We start from the raw sequence: 24822 nt of genomic DNA, 5'->3' as shown, positions 1-24822 counted from the left end.
AAAGTGGAAACAATGTTAACATTACTTCCTTGTTCTGATATGCATCTAACTTCAGTACTATTAAGGACTTTCTGGGACACAAATACTGTGTATCCATTGAAAAACAGTTAACACAAATTTAAAAACTCAAAACATGATTTATTTAATTGCAACCAAGCAATGAATGATTTCATTACTCATGGCAGAAAATGGTACATAAACATTCATCAATGTCAGAACAAAAATCTGAGGCTGTCAAAAACACTGGGCAATAAGACTGTCCCTGCTGAATTACTTGACTGGGGTGGGGGGACTTTGTGATAATTACTTCACAAGTTCACAATTTTTCTATTTCTTATGTTCTATATGAATCAGCAACAAATAAACAATGCTTAACTTGGCTAAAATAGTTAGCTTCTACATGTTTATTCAACATCAATCATACATGCCACAGTAGAATTGTTTGTAAAAATAAATAATACATGTATACGTGTCTCCTGATGAAGACACAAACATACAACCAGGGATGAGAATGTTCTGCGAATTTGTGGAATTTTGTGTACTTGATGGCACTGGTATCATTCATGATATATGTTAATTGTTTTAATTAACACTACTCCAAAGAGGCCGAGTCCATTTTCCTCTTATTTCACTCATACCCCATTCTCATCCTGGTACAACTGACAGTGAGAATCAAATTCCAAATTTTCCTTCAGATTGAAAAGAACTTTGTTATAACAGATAACCTCAAATCATGAATGCTGGGACAGCCACACCTGGCATAGAAACAGCACCAGTCCACACAAGGCAATGTTTGTGCGTGGCAAATACACTAAAATACCAGCGATAAGATATGTTCAAAGTATTGATAAGTTCAACCAGCAATGACATGTATGCTTCACAGGGGGCTGAAGGTTTAGTTGACTGAAATGTGTTCGACTTAAATACCTTCACAATGGCAATGGCATATGAGGTTATTAAACCCTCTCTTTTGAGGGCATACCAAAACACAATACTAGAATGGCATGCAGAACAAAATACTGTTCCTCAGCGATGTATGAATCTGCAACATATCTACCACAAAATATTTCTACCCATTGGAAAACATGGACGTACGGTCAAAATATACCAAACAATGATCTGGAATGTTGGTGATGAGTCAAGAGATTTGATAATGCCAATAAATCATATTTCAGGTCATAATGGGAGCTTAAAAAGTATCACATTTTGTTCTATAATAAATAAGAAAATTTTTCAAAAATGAACAGTCAGTTTGATTGGATATCATGGTCAGGTGTTTCATACAGCAGGTGTTACAGAAACTTGTACAGCAGAAAAACACTATTCTACTCTTTTGGAACAAATGGAAATACATTAGTCTTACATTCTTAAAAATGAAAACATCATGCCTTTTAGCAATTACAAAGAAAAAAATCCCTGTCTTCTGAAAACACTTATTAGGGGGGGGGGGGGGGGGGTGGTTCTAAATCCATTTCACTAAGGCAAGCAAAATAGTTAACAGGCTGTCATCATTTATCTCTTTGTTTGTTTGTCTCAGCAATATTCCAGCTATATGGTGGTGGTATGTACCAGACAATCCACTGATCAACAGCATGAGTATTGATCTATGCCACTAGGATATGATGACATGTCAACTAAGTCAGTAAGCCTGGCCACCCAATCCTGTTAGTTGCTTCTTACAGCAAGCACGGATTGCTCAAGACCAGTCCCAACAGAGATCTTCATGGGTGCTCATTTATCTCTAACGTGATGATATACACACGTTTAATCAACTTGCACTTCTTGTTTGTGTGTCAAATAACATGGTAATACATTCACTTATTGCACATATATGATGTTATCAGCAACTGTTCAGTGAACTGGCCATTGGCCAAGACTGAGAAATGTCCTCAGAGTGAGTGATTGTATAGGGTTTACAGCACTTTGACCAGTGTAAAATCACAGCATGACAAGATGGTGTGAGAGCAAAGTCTGAAGTAATACATAGGGGTGAAATGGTATACAGTGGTATTGGAAGTATGCTGTATGTTATCATCAGTTTGGTATACCATAATGCAATTCCTCAATTCATTATTTTTGGCTTTTGTACTGTCGTTTCTAAAAAGGCCAGACAAAAACATTTCTTGTGTTGCAGATCGGCCGATCACATTTTTTTCAGAGATAAGAAAAAAATATAAATAAATTTACCCCTCTAAAAAAACTACAATCCTAATGCTAACATATACACGAGGGAGACTTCAACTATGCAAGGCATTTTTTTTTTACAAAAAAACACCCGTATCTGTTCTCAGAGACTTTCAACTGAATTATTTAATAATATTTTAGTTAGAAATCAGTGCTTCATGCTTCTGGAAAACTTGTGTTTTTGCTCTGACTGGTGATTCTACTTTTCATTTTTTTCAGGTTTTCCGGAGACAATTGTTCTGGCCTAGTCTTAATATGGCAGTTTTGATCATTTGAAATAACAAAGATCATGGATATCGTTTTCCATGTTATTAAACAATGTAACGTTTGGCCCTTGTTATCAATTTTCTGTATCATGATCATACCTCATATACCAAACTGAAACGGGGGACAAAAGCAGAGGCCTTGCAATACGTTCCATACCATTGTGACAGCATACTATATCACCACTAGCAATGCAGGTCCAAGATGTTCTCCACTTGGTCAAACACTTCAGCATGTGGTGACAAACCTAGAAACCTACATCCCAGATTCAAACCAGGACCACCAGTTGACCTGTGCTAAATAATTCAACTCCACACAGCCAACTGCAGTGCTTTAGACAACTTGGTAACTTGCGCCCCTTCTCTGAGCCAAAACATGTAGCAAACAGATAAGACGCACATTATACAAAAGCTCATCAATCAATCTATATACACAATAATATACATGCTTGCGGTTTCGATCCACAATATTGACACAACTAAAATGTTTTCAAAGCTGATAACTTTTAAAATAATAAGAGAATAAGGATGGTCTAATGCAACAATCTTAGTAACAGTTGGGGATATTTGAGCCTAATTAACCATCCAGGGATTGAACCTGGCTCTTCAGTATGCCTACCACTTTAACCATTTGGCTACCCTACCTGACTTTATGAAAATGATGATATGGCCTACATGGATGCATCAGTTCAACAAAGAACACTGAAGAATCCACATGATTCTGTTTGCTGTTTACAAACAGAAAGCTGTTTCCTTGGATACCTGCTGGACCAATGCTGCAAATCTGACTTGAGAATCAAAGACAAAAATGCATACAGTTGAACTAATTCTACATTGAAAACTCAGTATTGTTTAGTTCCATTCCACAAACATGATAAAACTTTCAAGTGCCCCAATAATATACAGCTAGAAATATGCAAAAAATATTGCCAACTTTGTACAATGTTTTCACATTTCATGACTAATATTTATTGCCTAAAGTTTCCTCTTTGATAAAATCAGTAATCACAGGATTGATGCTAGCACACATTCAGATCAAATGAGTCTGGCAAACCAAAGGGAGGCAACTGTCTGAGCAAACTGCCCCTAATGACAAGACACTCTTTTAAGATTCACAACAGGAAAGACATAGAGATCTAAAGTACAGATATCTTCATTAACTTAACTAAAAAATTATTCTGTGACTGACAATAGACTCTTAGTCACAAAGTATGAGGAGTTGTTATTAACAAAAGCATCTTGTCTTCATCTTCAGCTGTCAGTTCTCTAATACAGAATGTTCACTTATGCAAGATCTTCTTCATCTGTTTGTTCTGGTTTTCTATCCGAGGCAAGGCTCGGTCAGTTTTCACGTTAATGCGATCAAGTTGGTCATTTTGGCGTTCAATCTCATCACCCATATCCATGGCTAGGTTCCTCAGTCTTGCCATTCCTTCACTCATCAAAACTGAAAGGAAATTATACACAGATCAAGTAACAAGGACATTATCAAGATCAAGTAACAAGGACATTATCAAGATCAAGTAACAAGGACATTGTCAACATCAAGTAACAAGGACATTGTCAACATCAAGTAACAAGGACATTATCAACATCAAGTAACAAGGACATTATCAAGATCAAGTAACAAGGACATTATCAAGATCAAGTAACAAGGACATTGTCAACATCAAGTAACAAGGACATTATCAACATCAAGTAACAAGGACATTATCAAGATCAAGTAACAAGGACATTATCAAGATCAAGTAACAAGGACATTGTCAACATCAAGTAACAAGGACATTGTCAACATCAAGTTACATGAACACTGTCAAGATCAAGTTACATGAACACTGTCAAGATCAAATACACTCGCGTAACCTTGATTCATGGATATAACTTATATCACAAGGGAAGTGAGGTCAGGATATGTATAGAATTTCAAGACAAAAATGTAAGGCTTTTTCAGTCCTCATCTTCACAAAATTAAGGCCAATAAGACAAGCAATTATATAAATAAACCTAATGTAAATGATAACAAACACAACTTCTGCTCACTGTTTTTGTCTGTTGACTAGAAAGTGTCCCCATAAACCGTGAAATATATCAGTTTGTAAAACTATGAGGCAAGATGTTCATGAATAATCTAGTAAACACCTTGACTCGCATCTAAGGTTAGTTAGGTTCCTAAAATTATACATCATTTTGATGCGATTACTGCCTGACTGGTGTACCAGCCTACTTTGTCTGGGAACCGGTGACATCTTGGTCAGAAAACCAAACAACCTACAGTATTGAATGGGTTAGCAGACACAATCTTCACTTCAAGCTTTATCTTGAAATTCAAGGCCTTTTCCAGACTTTTTTAAGGCAAAAATAGATGTTCCAGGCTTTCTAAGGCAAAGTGCCCAAATTCCAGGCTTTTTGAAGATTGTACAATACTACAAACGCAGGATGCAAAAATCATACTTCAAATGTACAATTTCATATTGTATACTCACAAATATTGTAATCCATTGATTAAGTAACTTGAAAATGCCAATGATTCTTTTAATTTCATGAGTAAAACTTTTGTTTACCGAAGCCATATTTGTGATCATCACAAATCCACGTGCCTACATTCTTTTCCATACCACTATGTATGACAACACATTGCAGTAAGTATTGACACCTAAGGAAAGCAGACGGCAAGATGTGAAAAGGCTGGTACTAACCAGTCCGAGACGTAATGTGTACGTGTGACGGTGCTGACAGTCTTGTTTTACTTGACAATTTGTACAAATAGAATTTAGTATTGGTGGCAGTGGTGATCTTGAGCAATTTATCTCAGTGCTGGACAATTAAATATCATCTATTTATGGGTAATGCAAAGATTCTGAACATTTTGGTCAGCAAGACGTGATATTGTATGTACACCAAAAGTAACCCTTTGTGATGTCAGTCAAGACGTAGCATACAAGACTGCATGATGATTACTGTGATCTACGAGTTGAGGTCATGCACAAATTTAGGTTACACTTCTGTAACAAGTTCACTGTCAAGATCAAGTCACAAGCATCAGATCTTGTATGTTCAATTAATACTATAATAGTGACGATAGGTATCCATATCATAAAAAATGATGTAACTGGGATGTTTGACTCAAACGTTCTGACACAGACATCTTCCTCTGCAAGATGGGATAACCAAAGGAAGATAACTCTAGCACAATAATCACAGTCAGCATAAAGCTTTACCACGGTACACTATGAAACAAAGTAACATGCCGAAAATCAACAAAACAGCAAAAGGCACCATTTTTGCATCTGTTTAATATACCAACCAAGTTTTGTTGTTTTTGAGTTATGCTCCAGAAACAAAACAATTACGGACTGACAGATGAGGTATAAGGGGAAAATTAATGATAATAAACACTCCAAACATAATGAAGAGATTTGCTGAAAGTGGGCAACATTATTACAAACTGACCTGTGATCTCTCTAACTGCATTGTCAGATTCCTGGACATCACACAGACTCTAGTGAGATTATTTTTGTTACCATGGTTACAGAAATAAGCATACCCACCTAGGTTATCATCCATCTCATCTTCCTGAGCACTGTTGGTAATCCTCTGAACCATCTGCTGTCTCTGACCCCCAGTATTCCGTGCACCGGCCATGAACCGACTGTCTATGTCATTGTCGTCATAGAAACCACTAGTGTCCAATTGTTTTGATGAATATGCATCGTGAGACTCTCGGTAGGTGTCAACTTTGGATTTCAGCGGACTGGGCTTAGGTTCCGACTTTGATGGGGGTAATGCGTTAGGGTCCTTGTTACCACTCCACCAGTTCTTGATTCCACCGAACACACTTTTGATATTGTTGAGATGTTTCTGAGATGTGGTGAGGGTACGGTTGACATCATCTGTCTTCTTTTCAATGTTGTTCAACGTCTCGGCTTGACGAGACAGCTCCTGCAGCAGAAAGAGGAACAGTTATTACCAACAGACACATTTGATAATAAATATTACTGGCAAGCATCAATATTTTATCATATTCATAATATCTGATCTTTGACAAGTCAGATAATTTTCAATAGTGGTACTAACTTTTTGGCTAATACTTAGGGGTGAAATGATTCATCAGTGCAGCAGTTCAATAATACACAATGTATTGTCCATATCACTAAATGATGAGAAACTTGCTAGAATAAATTGCTTGCCACTTTTAATTGGCTTATTTGTGCATCAAATATTGAAAAATGTTTCAAGCTTACTACTTTGACATGTTACAAGATGCTATAAGATGTTTCTATGACTAATATTTCCTTGTGAACCTGTTATCAAACATTTAGTGGAAGTTTCCTTATGTTTCGATATCAATTTATGTCATATTATGTTGTAATTATTGTGATATTTGACACTGAAACTGCGGAAGTATTATTTCCCCCCAAATAATACTGATCTAACATTCATTCATTGTAGCTGTCTAGATTTTGGTCTCATCAATGACAATTCACATCATATTTGCTTGTTTATTTTGAAGACATTCTTCACTGACAAGAGCAACTAATGGATTATCTAGATCATGAAAAGATGAGGCTGTGCCATGAAAATTGGATAACTGCTGTTATCAAGCAGTTAAAACATGTCTCCTTTACTAAGGTATATAATCATTACATTTGTGTACAATATTTTTGCTGACTGCTTCATCTGTGCTGTGGTAAGGATACAATCAAAACATTATACAGTGAAACGAAAAGACAAAAGCAACCTTGACTTGACAGAAACAATACCGCATCTTTTATAGACAGCTCTGGCATTACTGATCTTGTGCTCCTTTTCAAACCTAGGGGCGGTTGTGATTTGGATGGGGTTGGTTACTCAAAATCTATTCATAGCTATGGTTCATCTTTCTGATCAAGCCTTTCTGATCTAACATCCCTTTATTGCCCTTATGGATGGGAACCCCTTTATCATGTTTATTATCCAAAGGGATAGGGGGGAATTACTGTGTTTTGAACTGTGCATGAGCTAAAATAGATCAAGATATGGCCTTCAAATAGTTCTGAAGCAATGATCTCAAGACATTTAATCTGAAGTAATTATGTTATCAGGAAAAATATATTCCAAATTACCACAGTCCCAAATTTTATGAATAGGTTTGAAATGGGTTAGCAATATCATTGCTTTTAGCAAATTACTCGAATGACATCAGAGGAAAATCAGAATAGTTTCATCATGTTCATAGATAAACACTGACAATGGGTATGAACAAGTAGGTTAAATTTAAATAATAATTATCAAGCCACCAGGCACATCAAAATTAATTAATTTAGCATTTGCACCTGTAGTTAAGTGATGACTCATCAAAATTAAGTCATGAGCTTTTCATAGTTTCAATTTAAATTCTAAAAAGGTCAGAGCTCCGCCGGTAAGCACCGTATGAAATGGGTGCAGGCTAAAACGTCACCACAGCAAAACGGCACCTGGCGAAAACGTCACCGTTTGGACAGAACGGAACCTTCCCTAGGCGAAAACGGCTACAAATGTTATGGCGAAAACGTCACCATATACAATTTTAAAAAGGATGAACATTGATATGATGACTTTATTGTATTGTGAACTTTGGATAAACATTTAGTGTTTCGTAAATAGACTTTGTGAAATAAAAACATATATATTAGGTAAGTAGACGTTATTGGATTGTGAACTTTGGGTGAACATTTAGTGTTTCGTAAATAGACTTTGTGAAATGAAAACATATATATTAGGTAAGTAGACGTTATTGGATTGTGAACTTTGGATGAACATTGATATAAATATAAATATAAATAAATAATATATCAGGAATATATCAGGTAAGTATGCCCATCAATATATAACACTAACACTCACCAAGCTGCTTGCATCATGTTTAGATAATAAATGCGTCTACTCTGTCGACAATGATTGGAAAGTGCTTCTCATACCCAAGCTGCATGTAGTATGTTTAGATAATAAATGCGTCTACTCTGCCGACAATGATTGGAAAGTAAAAACATCGCACCCTTCAAACTGTATTTAAAGCACAGACAGTTCGGAGATTCGTTTGAAGAGGGAAAACACCGTCATTGTCACCCACCCCAACCTGTTCAGTTGACAGCGTTCAGAGTGAGAGTGGAGGTAATTATCATGTTTGTTTAATGATTGTCCGGACTTGTTACCTGTGTAATTAATCCGAAATTGTGATTTAACGATATGAAAGTAAGTGTATTACGGTTGTGTCATTGTGCAGTTGTTATATTCTGCAGGTGAAGGAAAAAGCTGTCAACAATATCTATATGTCGGGAGCCAGTATTGTTGAGGAGGCTCAGCAAAACCACGTCGATCCGGACAAGCCTGGTGGTCGTATGAACCAAGCCACTTTAGTGAGGATGGCCAACAGAACGAGGGAGCTTCTTCGTCCTAAAGAACCTCGGTCTTTGGACTTTCAGGTATATGTTTGTTATATGGCTGTGTAAAAACTATAGTAATACATAAACATAAATATTTTTTTAAAAACTTTGCTGCTCTTGTGTAATGTTACTTTTATTCTACTTTCAGTTGGAAAGTAGACATTATCATTATAATAACAGTTACCCATATTCTTAATAAAATAATAATACATTAATAGTAATAACCATATGTATTTTTCTGTTTAGGCTGGCACAGGCGGATGAACAACAAGGTGAGGGAGCAGTCACTGGGAATTTACCGCCTGGTCCCAGAACTATATCAGGAGGCTAAACTCCTTCCCCTCCAGACCAGGCACAAGAAGTGCAAGTTGATTAAACGTGTGTATATCATCACGTTAGGGACGTCTAAAGGCCTATGTAAGAGAGACGTCATGGGCAAGGCAAGATGATGTTTTCTCACTGTGGAACCATTTCAAGGATGGCGATCTTTCCTTGTCCCAACTCCTGACGAGATGTGCGGCCATTCATGGGCCCATCCATTGAGTTTAAAAAAACTCTTATCTCAACGGTCCTTTTCAGGACCACCAAACAACCCAAAAGAATGCTTGATAACTTGATAAATAAACATCTAAACATTACAAACAATTAAACAATAAAGTCAAAATAATAATAAAGTCAATATAACAATGTTTGATGTATGGTGACGTTTTAGCCATTTAATCAGTAGCCGTTTTCGCCAATTTGGTGCTGTTTTCACCAAACGATTTTGGTGCCGTTCTGCTGTGGTGCCGTTTTAGCTATAACCCGTATGAAATGTATCCTATTTTTTTAGGATTATTTCGACGTTTTAGCGCCATAGGGTTAGGGTGAGGATGTTGTTTGGGTTTAGGGTAGTGGTTAGTGTTAAGGATTTTGATGATTTTGATGGTTATTACGAATGGGGGGTTACGGGACGAAATCTTTCCGAGATAACTTCGCCTATGAGCTTGCAATGTAGTCAGTGATGACTAAGAGCCACGACGTAATTCGTAAATATTTATTTGATGTTTCGGATCTATTAAAAGCACTGGCGGTCAAAAACACGATCAGTCGTTTTCAAACTAAATGAAACAAAATGAACAAGGGCAAATATCGATGATAACTCCCTACATTTGACAAATAAATCAGCGTTAACTAACCTCGGCAGTTTGTATTCCTGTATCTTCTGAATCGTAAATACTAGCGAGAGCTCGTCGTGTACTTTCCAGCTGTCGGGCTTCCGACTCATCAATCTGTCTCATTAACTGTTCCCGTCTTTCGCTTGTATCATTGCTTCTGTTCTGTTGATTTGCTTTCCACGAAGATCCCCCAAAAGACATGTCCTCGTCATCATCATCTTCGAAAGGGTTGGAACTCTTCTGGTACACAGCCATGTTTTCACAAGAAGGTGAAGGTCGGTGTTGTATGCAAATCTTTACAAGGAAATGAAAGCGGAACGAAACGAAATATAGGAAACGAAATCGCGAACGGCCTCAGAAATCGAAAGTTCCCTCTTTCTTTCTTTAATGTTTCGGTGCAAACACATTTCAGTCATATTTCAGTTGATCCTACGCTCTTGCATTTTTATGTCTTTTGACACACCGCACAAAAAAACTAAACAAAACAAGGAAACAAACAAGACTTCTACCCGTCACAGCAGCTGGAATACTGAAAAAAAAGTTAAAACTATTTTGCAGTAACTGTTGCACTTCAGCATGGCTTTGAAACATTTGCACCTGTTTGGTTGACATTTGAGGTGTCCAGAGCAGCCACGCCTCAGAAACCCCAGTCCACCACATACAGATGAAATGAAATTTCATGAAATGACGCATGTTGACTGTTCTTACATCGTGCATCGTGCTGCATCGTGCAGAGTTGCTCCGCTTAGTCGTTAAAGGATACGATAGTCCCAGGTTCAAGTCGACAGGTCGCTCTGTTTATGGCTTTTGTGGTTTATCAGCGCCGTATCCGTCGAGTGACCAGTGGACCAGTGAACAACGTATTTATCTTACCTAACACCTCAATAATGATACTTTTCAACTGTTTTGAAGCATAGGTATCGCATCGTACACTTCAGCCCACCGGTGTGGATATATTGGGTGGGTGGGTTTAGTTTTACGCCGCTTTTAGCAATATTCCAGCAATACCACGGTGGGGGACACCAGAAAATGGGCTTCACACATTGTACCCATGTGGGGAATCGAACCCGTGTCTTCGGGGTGACGAGCGAACGCTTTAACCCCACCGCCCGGTGTGCTGTTTACCCGCAAGTACTGGCTTAGTAAAAGCGACGTTGTGTACATGTTGGCATGAGTCGTTTTGTAGCGTCATTACAGCCTGAAATCGCTTTTTGTCTACTGTCTAACTATGCCTAGTCAGTCGACTGATACGAAAGCACAGGGCGGTTTGTGCCAAAAGTGGGTGATGGGTGAGACAGGATACTGCGTCCATGGGGAACTGCCTACCATTAACACAAACCATTCACGAGTGATCTGTGATGACCTGAGGCAGTTGTTCTTATGATTGTAAGCTTGATGTTGCCCAAGTCCAAGGCACCGTCAATGGACAAATTAAGGTACCAAAATTAGATCCTGGAAAGGGAAGTTGTGCCTCATTTGTGCCCACCCAAGTCGTTTCAGCACATTCGTGCTAAGGAAACGTTGACTCGTTGTTCAGGACAATACTTTTCACGCAAATGAATTCGTCAAAAATACCAAGATTGAAATGTTGCTAATAAAACACCTGAATATGGATTTGTAAATGGAGTTATTTATTGCATCAAGTACAATCAAGTATCATTTGTTCATGGTAGTTGAAGAAGTGAATTAATTAGGTTGGTCAGGCACACGGACTTGGTTGACACATGTCGACACTCAAGTTGTTGATCAAAGGATTGTCTGATCCATACTCGATATCTTTACAGACTGTCGCAATATTTCTGGAATGTCGTTGAGTACGGCGTAAAATAACATGCAAACAAAATCACATTTCGACTGGAAACAAACCACACATAGATAAGTTTAAAGTATATTTTAAAGTCTTAGCAATATTTCTCAGGTATCAAACAGGATCTCCAGTTCTGTTTGGTGACAGCAAATTGTGCGACTCTAACGATGACTATACACATACCGACATAAACTAATAGATTAACCGGAAACATGCGTGGAAAACCTGAAACCGCACGATGTTTGCGATTTCGTAGTGGAAAACTAGTTCGGGGAATTTGAACACATATCCATGACGTCACACTGGGCAAACAACGTTGATGTGTTCGCGTTTTCTTGGCGTTGTAAATAAAATCTGAGAATTTAGACGGAAATATATGTTGGACGTTCACCAGAATCATCATCTTGTCTACTAAAACCCTAACCTTACGCTTGTCCCATTTCGCAGTTTTCCGACTGAGGATCCGGATTATAATTGGTCTTCCACAACCCATGCTTGTCGTAAGAGGTGACTAAAGGATCGGGTGGTCAGAGTCGCTGACTTGGTTGACACGTTTCCGTATGCGTAAATTTCTGCTCATGCTGTTGATCACCGGATTGTTTGGCACAGACTTGATTATTTCCAGACATGCTCCATATAGCTGGAATGTTGCTGAGAGGGGTATTCACCTTCATTTCCTGGTTGAGTGAGTGAGTACGTCCAGGGAAATATGGAACTGTATCGGCCACTGTTACCCGTGACAAGGTTTCTGAGGTACTGTGTGAGAAGAGGAAACATTTCAGACTGAAACTCCGCTTGTTAGTTTACGTTGATCGCCATGAATGTATACTTAAGTTGCCCCTGCAGTTAAAACCCGTGCTACCTATGCTTGTCGTACGAGGTTCTATGTAAATGGTGCGGTGTGGCCCTGTACTTTGGATCGTTGTATGTCATCGTAACCCGTATTTCGGTCACCAGACTGTCTGACAATCGAGATATAACACAAATGTTGCTAGGTGCGTCGTTAAACAACAAAGAAACGGAACACAGAACATTTTATAGATTGTTTTTAATATTGTACCTTTGCACAACTGAGGAAAATAAACCGGTGAAGGGTAGAACAGGCCTTCAGCAACACGTTTGCCATTAAAGGCAACTATGCTTGTCGTAAGAGGCGACTGACGAGATTGGGTGGTCAGGCTCGCTGACTTGGTTGACACATGTCATTGGTTCCCAAATGCCCAGATCGATGCTCATGTTGTTGATCACCGGATTGTCTGGTCCAGACTCGATTATTTACAGACCGCTGCCATATAGCAGGAATATTGCCGAGTGCGGCGTAAAACTAAACTCACTCACTGAGGCAAAATATCATCTACGCAAAAAGTAAAATGTGTCCTAATTTGAGATGACCCCTTGTCGCGGTCTATATTGTGAGCTGATCCCTGGATGTATGATGCAGCGTGGGAGAGGAAGAGTGGCTTTAGTATAGGTACTAAATCAATTATTATTAGCGTTCATGATTAATACCTGACATGAAACACACTAGTATCAGGAAATGATCGGGCACTACGATAACATCTCGACGGTGGTACATCCGGCGTAAGAATCGTCACATCCTTTGTCAGCATACGATTGCATTGGTGAGTTATACGTATCGATAAAATTAGAGAGGTGTATTCGCCCGACTGAACATCCTGCTCAGATAAGAATCCCTTCTCGACCGCGCTCTATCTCTGAAAATACCGTATCTAGTTGTTCCTGGTTCTAAGGCGTGTCAGTCTGGCACTATTCCATGTGGGGATTTTATGAAGTTCTCTATTTATTGGCTTCACAATATCCCTTCAATTCCTAACAAAATCCCTGAAAATAGCAACAGGTTTAATTATTTTTGTTTTACATATTCCCTGAAATGAACGTATGCTCACATGATAAAACGTGTATAGCGATGTCTCATCGCGAAATTATGTTTTGACATTACATTGCACCCGGGTTCGTACAGATTAGCAACTATCGAATTTAAGGTCTTTCAGTGCTTTTCATGGACTTAACACTTTAAGGAAATACATGTAACAAATAAGTAGCTGAATACACAGAAAGGTGTTCAAACGAGAGACAATCAAAGGGACATAATCCTAGCTACAACGCTGCACTGGACAGTTAGCTTCTTACTACTAGACATTAATTAACGCCGTGGACTCCAAATTCATTCCCCTGCTTCAAACACTCGAAAATAGCCAAGACATGATCTACTAAGTGTCATTGCATGTTATTTTTATTGTATATTAATGTCTTGTGAAAATGAATGATATTGTACAGTCAACACTTTCAAAGTCAGTATTCCCGCATTGTATGAATTGCAGTGGTAACCTTGTTGGCTTCTTTTTTTTGTGCAATTGTCAGCAGATTTCTTGTCAGTTGTTTAACGCTATACATTCAGCAATATTCTAGCTACTGGACAGTCTGTGAATAAATGGGCCAGGCCGTCCAGTAAACAGCAGCATTGCGGCCGATCTATATTTGTCTGGGCTTATTACTATTTTTATCATTGTATTATTAAATACGCAGAACAGTTTTATGGATTACAGCTTCTGTCATTCCTTATTTTATTATTAGCAACGTTTTTAATCATATAAATTTAATCCCAGATGGAAATCTTGTTTACCTTATAATTATGTTAACATAGTAATGTCCTTGCTATACCATAACCTATCACTACACCTGCATTATCATCATCATCATCAAAGTCTTTATTACGTATGAAGGCCACAGGCCCATATACATAGTAATATACATCTTAGAAGCAGGCATAAAAACATGAAACAGTTCATGAAGGAATAAGCATTTACCTGTCCCCCTGAGTTAATTTTTCCTTTCATTACATCCCCACTGAGAAATATCAGAGCACATATATGTACACGTGTGTCGGTACTGTATTTTTTAAATATAATTCTAATACTATTTTATATTTTTCTAGCCTTTCTCTTATTGTGTATGCATAATACATAAAACGAGCTAGATTACTTACGTCTTCAGTTTTGTTTCGTTTAAGGATATTTTTAAACGATATCATATTTACTTGCAAGTTGTCAGGCAAAAATATTTCCCGAAGGTCTCTATAAGCTGGACATTTCAACAAAAAGTGATATTCATCTTCTAGGTCTACTTTACAAGCTGGACAATTTCTTTGAGATACATCAATATTTTGCCACCTACCTACGTTATTGTTTAAGCGTAATACACCAGCTCTGAATTTGACCAATACCTTACGGAATTTATGTTCCAAATTTAAGGATAGATATCCCTCAGGCTCAAGAAGACTCTTAGATTGTGGATATAACCTGTTACGTGAGCTTTTTTCAAGTGTAGATGTCCGATTTTGATAAAACATATCGATCAAGCGTTCTCTAAAATGTGAATAAAAGCACACGGATCACCGACTCCTTGTGAATACCAGACAAATCCAAAGCCGTGCGGGCAAAGTATATGGTGTATCTCAGCCGCCCACGTGTGGTACCCAGCTGTGTCTAGGTGGTATAACATATTATATGCCTTTTTCGGGATACGTCCATCATGCATTGTCATTAACTTAATCCAGTATTTCATCGTTCGAACGTAGGAGTTAATATAAACTGGAAAACTACCGGCGTCCACATTCTCCATACACTATCACATTTGGTGTCTGTGGACCGACATTAAACAATATTTTTACATGCTTGTAAGTGAACTTTTGCAATGCTGTCGTATCTTTTAAATCCCCATACCTCTGACCCATACAAGTATATTGGCTGAATTTGGCTGTCAAATATTTAAAAATAATTCCAAGGGTTTTGTTCCTAATTTACTTAAGTTTATAGATAATTCCATTAAAGCCTTCTTACTACGGGATGCAAGTTCTGAGACCGCTTGCCTGAAACTACAATTACATGTGAACACAAGACCTAGGTATTTGTAGCTGTTTACCGTTTCAGTTCTTCTCCGACCCGTGAAGGTCCCGGGGTAGAATAGTCCTTCAGCAACCCATGTTTGCCATAAAAGGTGACTGTGCTTGTAAGAGGCGACTAACGGGATCGGGTGGTCAGGCTTGCTGACTTGGCTGACACATGTCATCGGTTCCCAATTGCGCAGATCGATGCTCATGTTGTTGATCACTGGATTGTCTGGTTCAGACTCGATTATTTACAGGCCGCCGCCATATAGTTGGAATATTGCTGAGTGTGGCGTAAAACTCAACTCACTCACTCAGTTCTTCTCCCATTATAAAGCCAAGTTTCCTTAACCGCTAATTTCCCACCTCTCCTAAAAACAAGGACTTTAGATTTATCTAAATTTACAGTTAATCCCCATTTATCTGCATACAATTTTAAAGTGTCTAGCTGACACTGAAGACCACCAATGGTGTCTGACACATGGATTGTATCGTCTGCAAACAACAACATTAGAATTTATAGTACATCTGGGAACAGTTGGACCCCATGCTTACCGTATTTTGTGATTTCTACGGAAAGTTCGCTTATAAATAATGAGAATAACATGGACTCAGCATACAGCCCTGCCGTAATCCAAATGGACAGTTAAAATGTTCCGTTAGCTCGGATTGTACCCTGACACACGATTTTACTGTTTTATATATGCTCCCAAGAGCTTGTAACATTTTGCCGTTTACACCGTATGATGAGAGTAATCCGTAATTTATCTCTATTTACAAAATCAAAAGCTTTTTCAAAATCAATGAAAGCCACGTATATTTTTTTTCTTCTTCGACATAGGTTTTTATCGACGATGGCGTACAATGTGAAGATGTGGTCAACAAGTGAATTCCGAAAACCAGCTTGTGTTTCAGAAAGTTTATCCATGACATTTGCCCATTTTGTTAGTCTTTCGTTCAGAATACTAGTATATATTTTCCCGAGTGAGCTGAGTAGAGACATTCCTCGGTAATTATCGGGAATATTTACATCACCTTTTTAATGCAGAGGAACTATGATTGCTTTACTCCACGCTTGTGGAAAACAACCATTTGAAAATATTTTATTAAACATTGCTAACAGAAAAGGCATTATTTTAGATTCACTTGTTTTAATCCTTTCTATGAGGACGTTATCAATTCCTGGAGATTTACCATTTTTCATCTGCTGTATAGCCTTGTGGATTTCATTCTTGGTTATGATGGATTCGAGTATCTCCTTATCAACTTCACCCATTTGTACAGATTGGTCTAAATTGAGCAGTGCATCTGGTTCGGCTATATCTGTCCTATTGAAAAGTTCAGAAAAATGATCGTACCATCTTTCTTAAGTTACACTATTCGTAGAGCATTTTAGCTTTGAAATCTTTCTCAGCTCCCTCCAAAATACTGTGGAATTGTCCCTTGCAAGATATAGTTTCCTTGTTTTGTGGTGTTGGTATGTACGTTTCCACTGTCTACATAAACCTTTATATACCTATTTCTAAGTCTGCAGTATTAGCTATTGCACAGTGGATTTCTGTTTCTTCTAAATATGCGTAGACTGTGCTTAGCTTCCTCTTTTGCCCTATGGCACTCTGGTCCATAAAATGTGAATGCTTCGGAATGAAAGACACTCTCTTTTGCATACAGTCTGCAGCATCAAGTAAATATCTTACAAATGACTCTATGGTTAAATCTACATCCTTCTCTAAGACATTTATGAAAGTGTCTAAATGCAAACCTATGCTTGATATGTTTTCAATGAAAGTGCTAACAGTATCATTATTCCATCTGTACTTAAATGTACTTGCACGTGCGTCTTTAGTTTCCAGTTTCTCACGTGGACCAGTAAACCTAAGAATCAAAGGCACGTGTTTACTCTCTATTCTATTTCCTACATCAAAGTTCGAGAAATACTTAAATAGTCCAAGTGACGATATAACGTAATCAGTTAAACTACAACCCTGTTCGGAAATACACGTAAACTTCCACACAGCATCTCCTTCCATCCGGCCATTTAAAATATACAAGTTCAAAATGTAACATAGATTTAACAAATCTTTCCCAAATCTGTTTACACAAACATCATTTGTAAATCTAGCATTTACGGGGACTGCTTCATCCTCAGGACAATAGTCATTAAGTTTTCACTTTGCATGTCTGGAGGTTGATTTCCAGCCCCGACTCGAGCATTTAAATCTCCACACAGGAGTATGTGGCAATCAGTGAGATAATTTGGATTATCTGCGAACCACTGTTCTAACACTCTCGGACAGAGTTGCAGTTCCTGTGACTCTATAGTAAGAAGATCCCTCTGGAGGAGCATATACTACTAGAAGTATAACATCACGATCCGAGTCTATTAATCGCTTAGCTAGTCGGATACAAACTACATTATCAACATCAATGAGGACCCACAAACAGAATTTTAGAAATATTTTTCTTATAAATACATAAATACCTCCTGAGAGTCTGCAATATTTAGCTAGTCTCACGGCAGTACAAAAGTATGCTTCAAAGTCACACAGTTCAGGTATATCAATACACTGATCAACAAATGTCTCTTGCAGGCATATGAAGTCGAACTGTAATAGGTAATGTAGAAAGTCATTATCAACAAGTTTAGTTATCAAACCGTCAATATTCCAAGTAAGAATAGAGAACGTTGCGGATTGACAAGGAGAAAGTTGTGGGGCAGGATGAGATTCAAGAGGAGCACTAACATTCTCACAGCTCGAAGTTCGCGATGACGGCCGGCCGCATACCTATTTCTATGAATTACGTCCCTTCCGTGGTCGTACGTTTGCGTTAGATGTAGAAGAGACCGTAAAATTATATATATGTGCATTAAACAGCCTAATCTGTTCCCACATCAGTATAAAACGTTACAACCCACGAAAGTATCGGCCCTATTAGAATTCGCCTCCTGGAACCACTGTCCTGCAGAGTGCAGTGATAGGATGACTGTCAGCCTGCGTTTGCGGAGGTCGCGTACTTGTTTTGTCGGTGAATGTAAGTTGGGTGTTAAAAATCTAATCACCATTTCTGAAATACGAACAATGTCGTTTAAATGTTACCATTACACGAAGGCACAGATTCTGAGGGTTTGTGTAGAAAGTTTTAAGTTGCTAGGTTAAACACGAAGAAAGCAATCAGCGATTATCGGCAGAACTTATCTTTTCACGAGGGCAAATACTTTATTTATTTCCTATTGGTTGGATTTTTTCTGTGAGCAGATGTTGTTAATGATACATTTTCCCACATGTATGTGAAATCTTTGCCCAACTGAATGCATAATATTAATTTAATCTATTTAAATGTAATCGTGAAGTGAGATCGGGATCCAATGACACCCACTGTGCATGCCTGCAGTGATCGGAATCGTACAGAAAACATGCGCATGGACCATGTAGCGGTGAAGATACTAAACTCACTTTTACATCTGATTTCACATACAAACCGTGTTTTAGAAATGTATTACAGCAATATCATGCAGCCTTGTTTCTGTGTTCACAACTCCCAATGAAATCATAAAAAGGTAACAGCGTTTAATCAACAAAGTAAGCAAGTTTGAAAAGGCATGTCATTTTCAGGCCTGTGAAGAACCGGGTCTTCAACCTTCCATGATTGTTGTAAGAGGCAAATAACCTGATCGGGTGGTCAGGTCCGCAGTCCTGACTGACCACATGCCATTGTATCACAGCTGCATAGATATATTGTCATCTTGTTTATGACTAGATGGCCTGGTCCAGATGAGATCATTTACAGACCGCTGCCATATATAGCTGACAGAGCCAATAATCTAACCTAACAGAATATCGAGAGACTGGAGTGACATGGCCAAGTCACCCATCCCAAACCATACACTTGCAGCAATGACACCACCATATAGGGGCCAAGGCTGTCACTAATAACTCTTTATGAACACATCAGTGGATTTAGACCTAGGGTAACATGTCTCAATCTTGATTCAGCTCCCCCTACATCTACCACTTGTGAATGTGAAGCCCATTTCTAGTGTTCCCCAACGTGATATTGCTGAAATATTGCTAAAAGCGGCGTAAAACTAAACTCACAATAAACACAATAAACTTAAAGGTATATATTTATTGAAGCAACCATAAAACCATAGAGAAAAGGACAAATTTGCAACTTTATTGGTGATACTCTGAGGTCAGCTCTTGGCAGGATTCCCATTTTGGTCCAAAAGTTGGTATTCAGACATCCCACTTTCGGATGCTAGAAACAATTCCCACTGGCCCTTAATCACCTTGCATCTGCTCACCAGTACACCTGTACTCCAGCACACTATTCCACACTCGGGTTCTAGAAACAGTTCCCACTGGCCCTTAATCGCCTTGCATCTGCTCACCAGTACACCTGTACTCCAGCACACTATCCCACACTCGGGTGCTAGAAACAGTTCCCACTGGCCCTTAATCGCCTTGCATCTGCTCACCAGTACACCTGTACTCCAGCACACTATCCCACACTCGGGTGCTAGAAACAGTTCCCATTGGTCCACCAGCCATTATTCCCTCTTCCATCACCAAAAGTTCTGGAATCAGTTTACATCTGTCCACAGTACACCGGTACTCCAGCACACTATCCCACACTCGGGTGCTAAAAACAGTTCCCATTGGTCCACCAGCCGTTATTCCCTCTTCCATCACAAAAAGTTCTGGAATCAGTTTACATCTGTCCACAGTACACCTGTACTCCAGCACACTATCCCACACTCGTGTGCTAAAAACAGTTCCCATTGGTCCACCAGCCGTTATTCCCTCTTCCATCACAAAAAGTTCTGGAATCAGTTTACATCTGACAACAGTACACCTGTACTCCAGCACACTATCCCACACTCGGGTGCTAAAAACAGTTCCCATTGGTCCACCAGCCGTTATTCCCCCTTCCATCACAAAAGTTCTGGAATCAGCTTGCATCTGTTCACCAATACACCTGTACTCCATTACGCCATCCCAACGGTCGCCCACACACAAGACGTCAGCAATATAAAGATGTACAAGCAGCAAACCATACTGCATATAACAATAGATAAACCCAATTTTGAGGACCCCCTAAAAAGCAGTCTGTAGAATTGGGTCGACTTATCGGTTACACTTTCATCAAAATCATTTTGCTGATGGTAAGTCAACACTGAATGACATTCATTTTGCTGATGAAAAAGACAAGTTTGCAATTTGCTATCACTAGACAAGAGTATTTCCCCTTTTCAGTTCTAATTCGTTTGTGTTAGGTATCATACAATAATCAGCCTGATTAGAGCAACCAAGCTCAACAATAGTAACTGATTTACCTGAAATCACTTTTAAGGTAACTCTTACCCAGCCCTATGTTGAACGCTCTTTCTCTATGCCCCATAGTGCTGGTGTTTGGCTAATTTCAGGGGGTGGTTTACAAAGGTTTCGCTTATACGTTTACAATGTGTTTTGTCATACCAAGCGACATAGCTAGTTATCATTAGGGCGGGGGTAGCCCACTGGTAAAACTGTTCGGTCGTCGCACTGTAGACGCAGGTTTGATTCCCCATATGGGTACAGTGTGTGAATCCTATTTCTGGTGTCCCCTACCGTGATTTTGCTGGAATATTGCTAAACGTAGCGAAAACCTGAACTCATTTGCTCCCTTCGTACAATTAGCATCATCCCTTTACATGAAGAAATTGATTATATTTATAATTTCATTGTAGAAAGTTGTACATACACTGACAAAAGGAATCAATGCCATTTCTGATTTAACATATTGTATGTGTTTGCCGATACACTGTGGTTCTACTGCGCGTTCGCAGTTTTGTTTTCTGAACACGGAAGTAAGCATTAATTTGAATATTATGGATTCCTTTACATGTTTACTGATAGCATATCGTGATAGAGAATCACGACGTGTTGGACTATTCTGGTGAAACTGTATCAGCATTTCATTCATGAACGCGATAGTTTCCAGGCCAGGCCAGGCCACGTGGAGGGCCAGGATATCTGGCCCAAAAATGTTATAGGTCATTTTTCTGTCTTCTTGATTACTTTAGATAAACTACACCTCAAGGACGAACCTGAAAATTTCTCCTTTGTCCTGACTGACTTGCACCTGTGCTCCGTTTGCCATCTTATCCTCATTGGCACCTGTTCTTGTTTCAGGGCTGCTTGAAGGGTCTTGATTTTCATGTTATCCTGACTGACTGGCATCTGTTCCATCTTGAGGTCTTCTTGGAGGGTCTTGGTTGTCATGTTATCTTGACTGATTATCATCTGTTCTGTACAGAGGGCTTTTTGGAGTGCCTTGGTTGTTATGTAGTCCTGACTGGCATCTGTTCTTCATGCAGGACTGCATGGAGTGTCATGATTGTCAAATTATCCTGACTGACTGGCATCTGCTCTGCATTAAAGGCTGCTTGGAGAGTCCTCATTGTCATGTTATCCTGACTGACTGGCATTTGTTGTGTTGAAAGCTGCTTGGGGGATCTTGGTTGCCAGGTTATCCTGATTAATGAGCATCCGTTGTGTTTGGGGTTGTTTGGATGGTGTCTGTTGTCATGTAATCCTGGCTGACATGTGTTCTGTACTAAGACCTGCTTGGAGTGGTTGTCATGTTATCCTGAATGACTGGCATCTGTTCTGTATAAAGAGTTGCTTCAGCCGTCTTGGCTTTGGGGCTACCATTTTCACACGACAGCGCTACAGGAGCAGAATAAACGTTCTAAGAACTTGACAAAATTATTGATGGTGTTAATTACTGATGATGTACATATGCTGTGGAGCGAATGGTAATATCCATGGACCGTTTTCGGAATATATCGCCGACGCATATCCTCATAGCGTTTACAAATATAAACAACATGAATTTCACCCTCAATACTTTTACAACGTTTACGTGACACAATATCACCATTACAAGACACAATACCTCTTCTAATATATTTGATTCCTTGTGCAATACATCCTAATCTAAATAATGTGAACAGACGCTTGCACTTTTTTCTTCCGCACATGGCCTACCCATTGTGCCTCATGAGATAACATTCAAACCACTGTTTAGTGGACCGTTTTTCATCTGAGAGTTTTATCTCCTTCGGGATCTTTGCCTGCCTTTGGCCTTTCCTGGTCTTTTTATAGAACTATAAAATAAAGTACAGCAATCCCGATAATAGTCAACTATCGATACGATTACAACAGCCGACATGTTTATAAACTTTAAGTATTTTTCATGTGGTTTATCAGTTATCATTTATCAGAAACTGGCAGGCTGATCGTGTGATGTTGGCCATCGCTAAGGACGTTCGTCGGCACTCACTCCCTTTCCGTATTGTATGCACGCACAACACCTTTCTATCCCCTCCTAAGATAAATGTTGAAAATGCAAAAAAATGTCCCCTCGTTGTGGACAGATGTTCTCTAGAGTGGTCTTTTAAACACATGGCGACCATGGTCGAAGGCACGTGCTGGTGTGTTGGAAACACGAGGGCAACATTACTAAATCGTGGAACCAAGTCTCATTCTATTTTGTTTCAAAATCCCGAGATGTTACATTTTATGCACAGACAACACTTTCCTATTTCATTTCTAAGTTATTCTGAAAAAATCGTTCAAAAATGCAACGGATACCTTCTCGGCATGGATTGCTACACTACTCATATGAAAGTAGATGACTCATTATTGTGACAGACTTCTTAAAAGGTAAATGAAGAAGTTATGACGTCCCGGGTTGTGTTTCTGCGTAGAACAGGCCTTCAACAACCCATGCTTGCCATAAAAGGCGATTCTGCTTGTCGTAAGAGGCGACTAACGCGATCTGGTAGTCAGGCACGTTGACTTGGTTGACACGTCATCGGTTCCCAGTTGCACAGATCGATGCTCATGTTTTTGGATTGTCTGATCCAGACCCGATTGTTTACAGACCGCCGCCATATAGCTGGAATATTGCTGAGTGCGTCATAAAACTAAGCTCACTATAACCACAGGTGGTTAAAGTAAACGTGGTTGAGGTTTGAAAAGTGAGCGTACCAGCAGTTCAGTTTATGGAAGAGTAGATACAGCTGCAGTCTTGTCTCGTAGCATGGCTGTTTGGGCAGGACCTCGAAGTAGTTGTTGAAGAATGCAGAATTAAACCCTCCAAACATGTTGGCATTTCCCAGGTCAAATTAACTTGCCACAGGTCACGTGGAATTAGAGAATGCATGACAGACTAAACTTTGAAAGTAAACTTGAAAACTTGTAAACAGAATCTTGAAATCTCAATCGGAACCGTTCACAGACGTATAATATTGTCGTAGGCTATGGTTCGAAAGACCACTGCAGTAGTTATATTTTAGCACTAACGTGGGGGGATATTTATTGTTACGGTATTTTCTTTCATCACCGAAATAATTTGTGCCTATATATGCTAGAAAAACGCAACAGCATTTACGTGCAAGATAATCAAAATAATAATTGATGAACGTGCTGGTTAACCTTTAAAAATTGTTGTGAAACAATGTCGGATCTCTATCCCAGGAAAATAAATTATAATGTCCCTGAGTCATTTTACTTATAGCTATCCATGAAGTTCTGAGTTAGAATTTTTCATCGAAAATCCATGCTTATCGTAAAGGGGGAATATTGGCATCGGGAGGTGAGGCTCGCTGACTTGGTTGGCACGTCATCGTATCCCAGTTGCTAGGGCGATGCTCATGCTGTTGATCACTGGATTGTCTGGTGCAGACTCAAGTATTTACTGACCATCGCCATGAAGCTGGAATAATGCTGAGTGTGGAGTTAAACAAACAAGTAAATTTATCGTTAATAAGTGAAAAGTTTACGTACTGATGTAAGTATTATTTCAGCAGTTGTATACGCTATTGTGAAATATTATTTAACACAAAAAGAAACTTCAGCTAGAATTGTAAGAGCTCTTGTCATTGCTGAAAGACCCATATCGCATCATATCAGTCACTGTGATACGCCACGGTCAGATTATAAGATGATTATAAATGTGGTGTTTTACTCTACTTGCAGTCCGCCAGCGTCGTGTTTGAGAAAGTGTAAACCAGGAAAAATCTTCATATATGGTCCCCCTTTCACAAAGGGAG

At 39.0% G+C, this 24822-nt stretch overlaps 1 protein-coding gene across 1 annotated transcript; it reads right to left on the bottom strand.

The window, feature by feature from the left end:
- Positions 1 to 117: 117 nt before the first annotated feature.
- On the bottom strand, positions 118 to 10280 carry LOC137255540 (synaptosomal-associated protein 29-like). The gene is made up of 3 exons (XM_067792970.1): positions 10027 to 10280; positions 5996 to 6386; positions 118 to 3894 (listed from the first exon to the last, which is right to left on the bottom strand). Exons 1-3 carry the CDS (start codon positions 10258 to 10260, stop codon positions 3728 to 3730), a joined length of 792 nt encoding a protein of 263 aa, XP_067649071.1. The 5' UTR covers positions 10261 to 10280; the 3' UTR covers positions 118 to 3727.
- Positions 10281 to 24822: the final 14542 nt, after the last annotated feature.

Source organism: Haliotis asinina, chromosome 1 (genome assembly GCF_037392515.1).
Source record: "Haliotis asinina isolate JCU_RB_2024 chromosome 1, JCU_Hal_asi_v2, whole genome shotgun sequence".
NCBI classification, from domain to species: domain Eukaryota; kingdom Metazoa; phylum Mollusca; class Gastropoda; order Lepetellida; family Haliotidae; genus Haliotis; species Haliotis asinina.
This window is presented reverse-complemented; position numbering and strand designations above follow the sequence as displayed.

Excerpts from the sequence above, each read along its gene's own strand:
- LOC137255540 (XM_067792970.1), bottom strand. The coding sequence starts at position 10,260 with ATGGCTGTGTACCAGAAGAGTTCCAACCCTTTCGAAGATGATGATGAC. Across the intron at positions 6,387-10,026 it reads CAGGAATACAAACTGCCGAG|GAGCTGTCTCGTCAAGCCGA; the intron begins GTTAGTTAACGC and ends TTTCTGCTGCAG. Across the intron at positions 3,895-5,995 it reads TGAGATGGATGATAACCTAG|TTTTGATGAGTGAAGGAATG; the intron begins GTGGGTATGCTT and ends ATTTCCTTTCAG.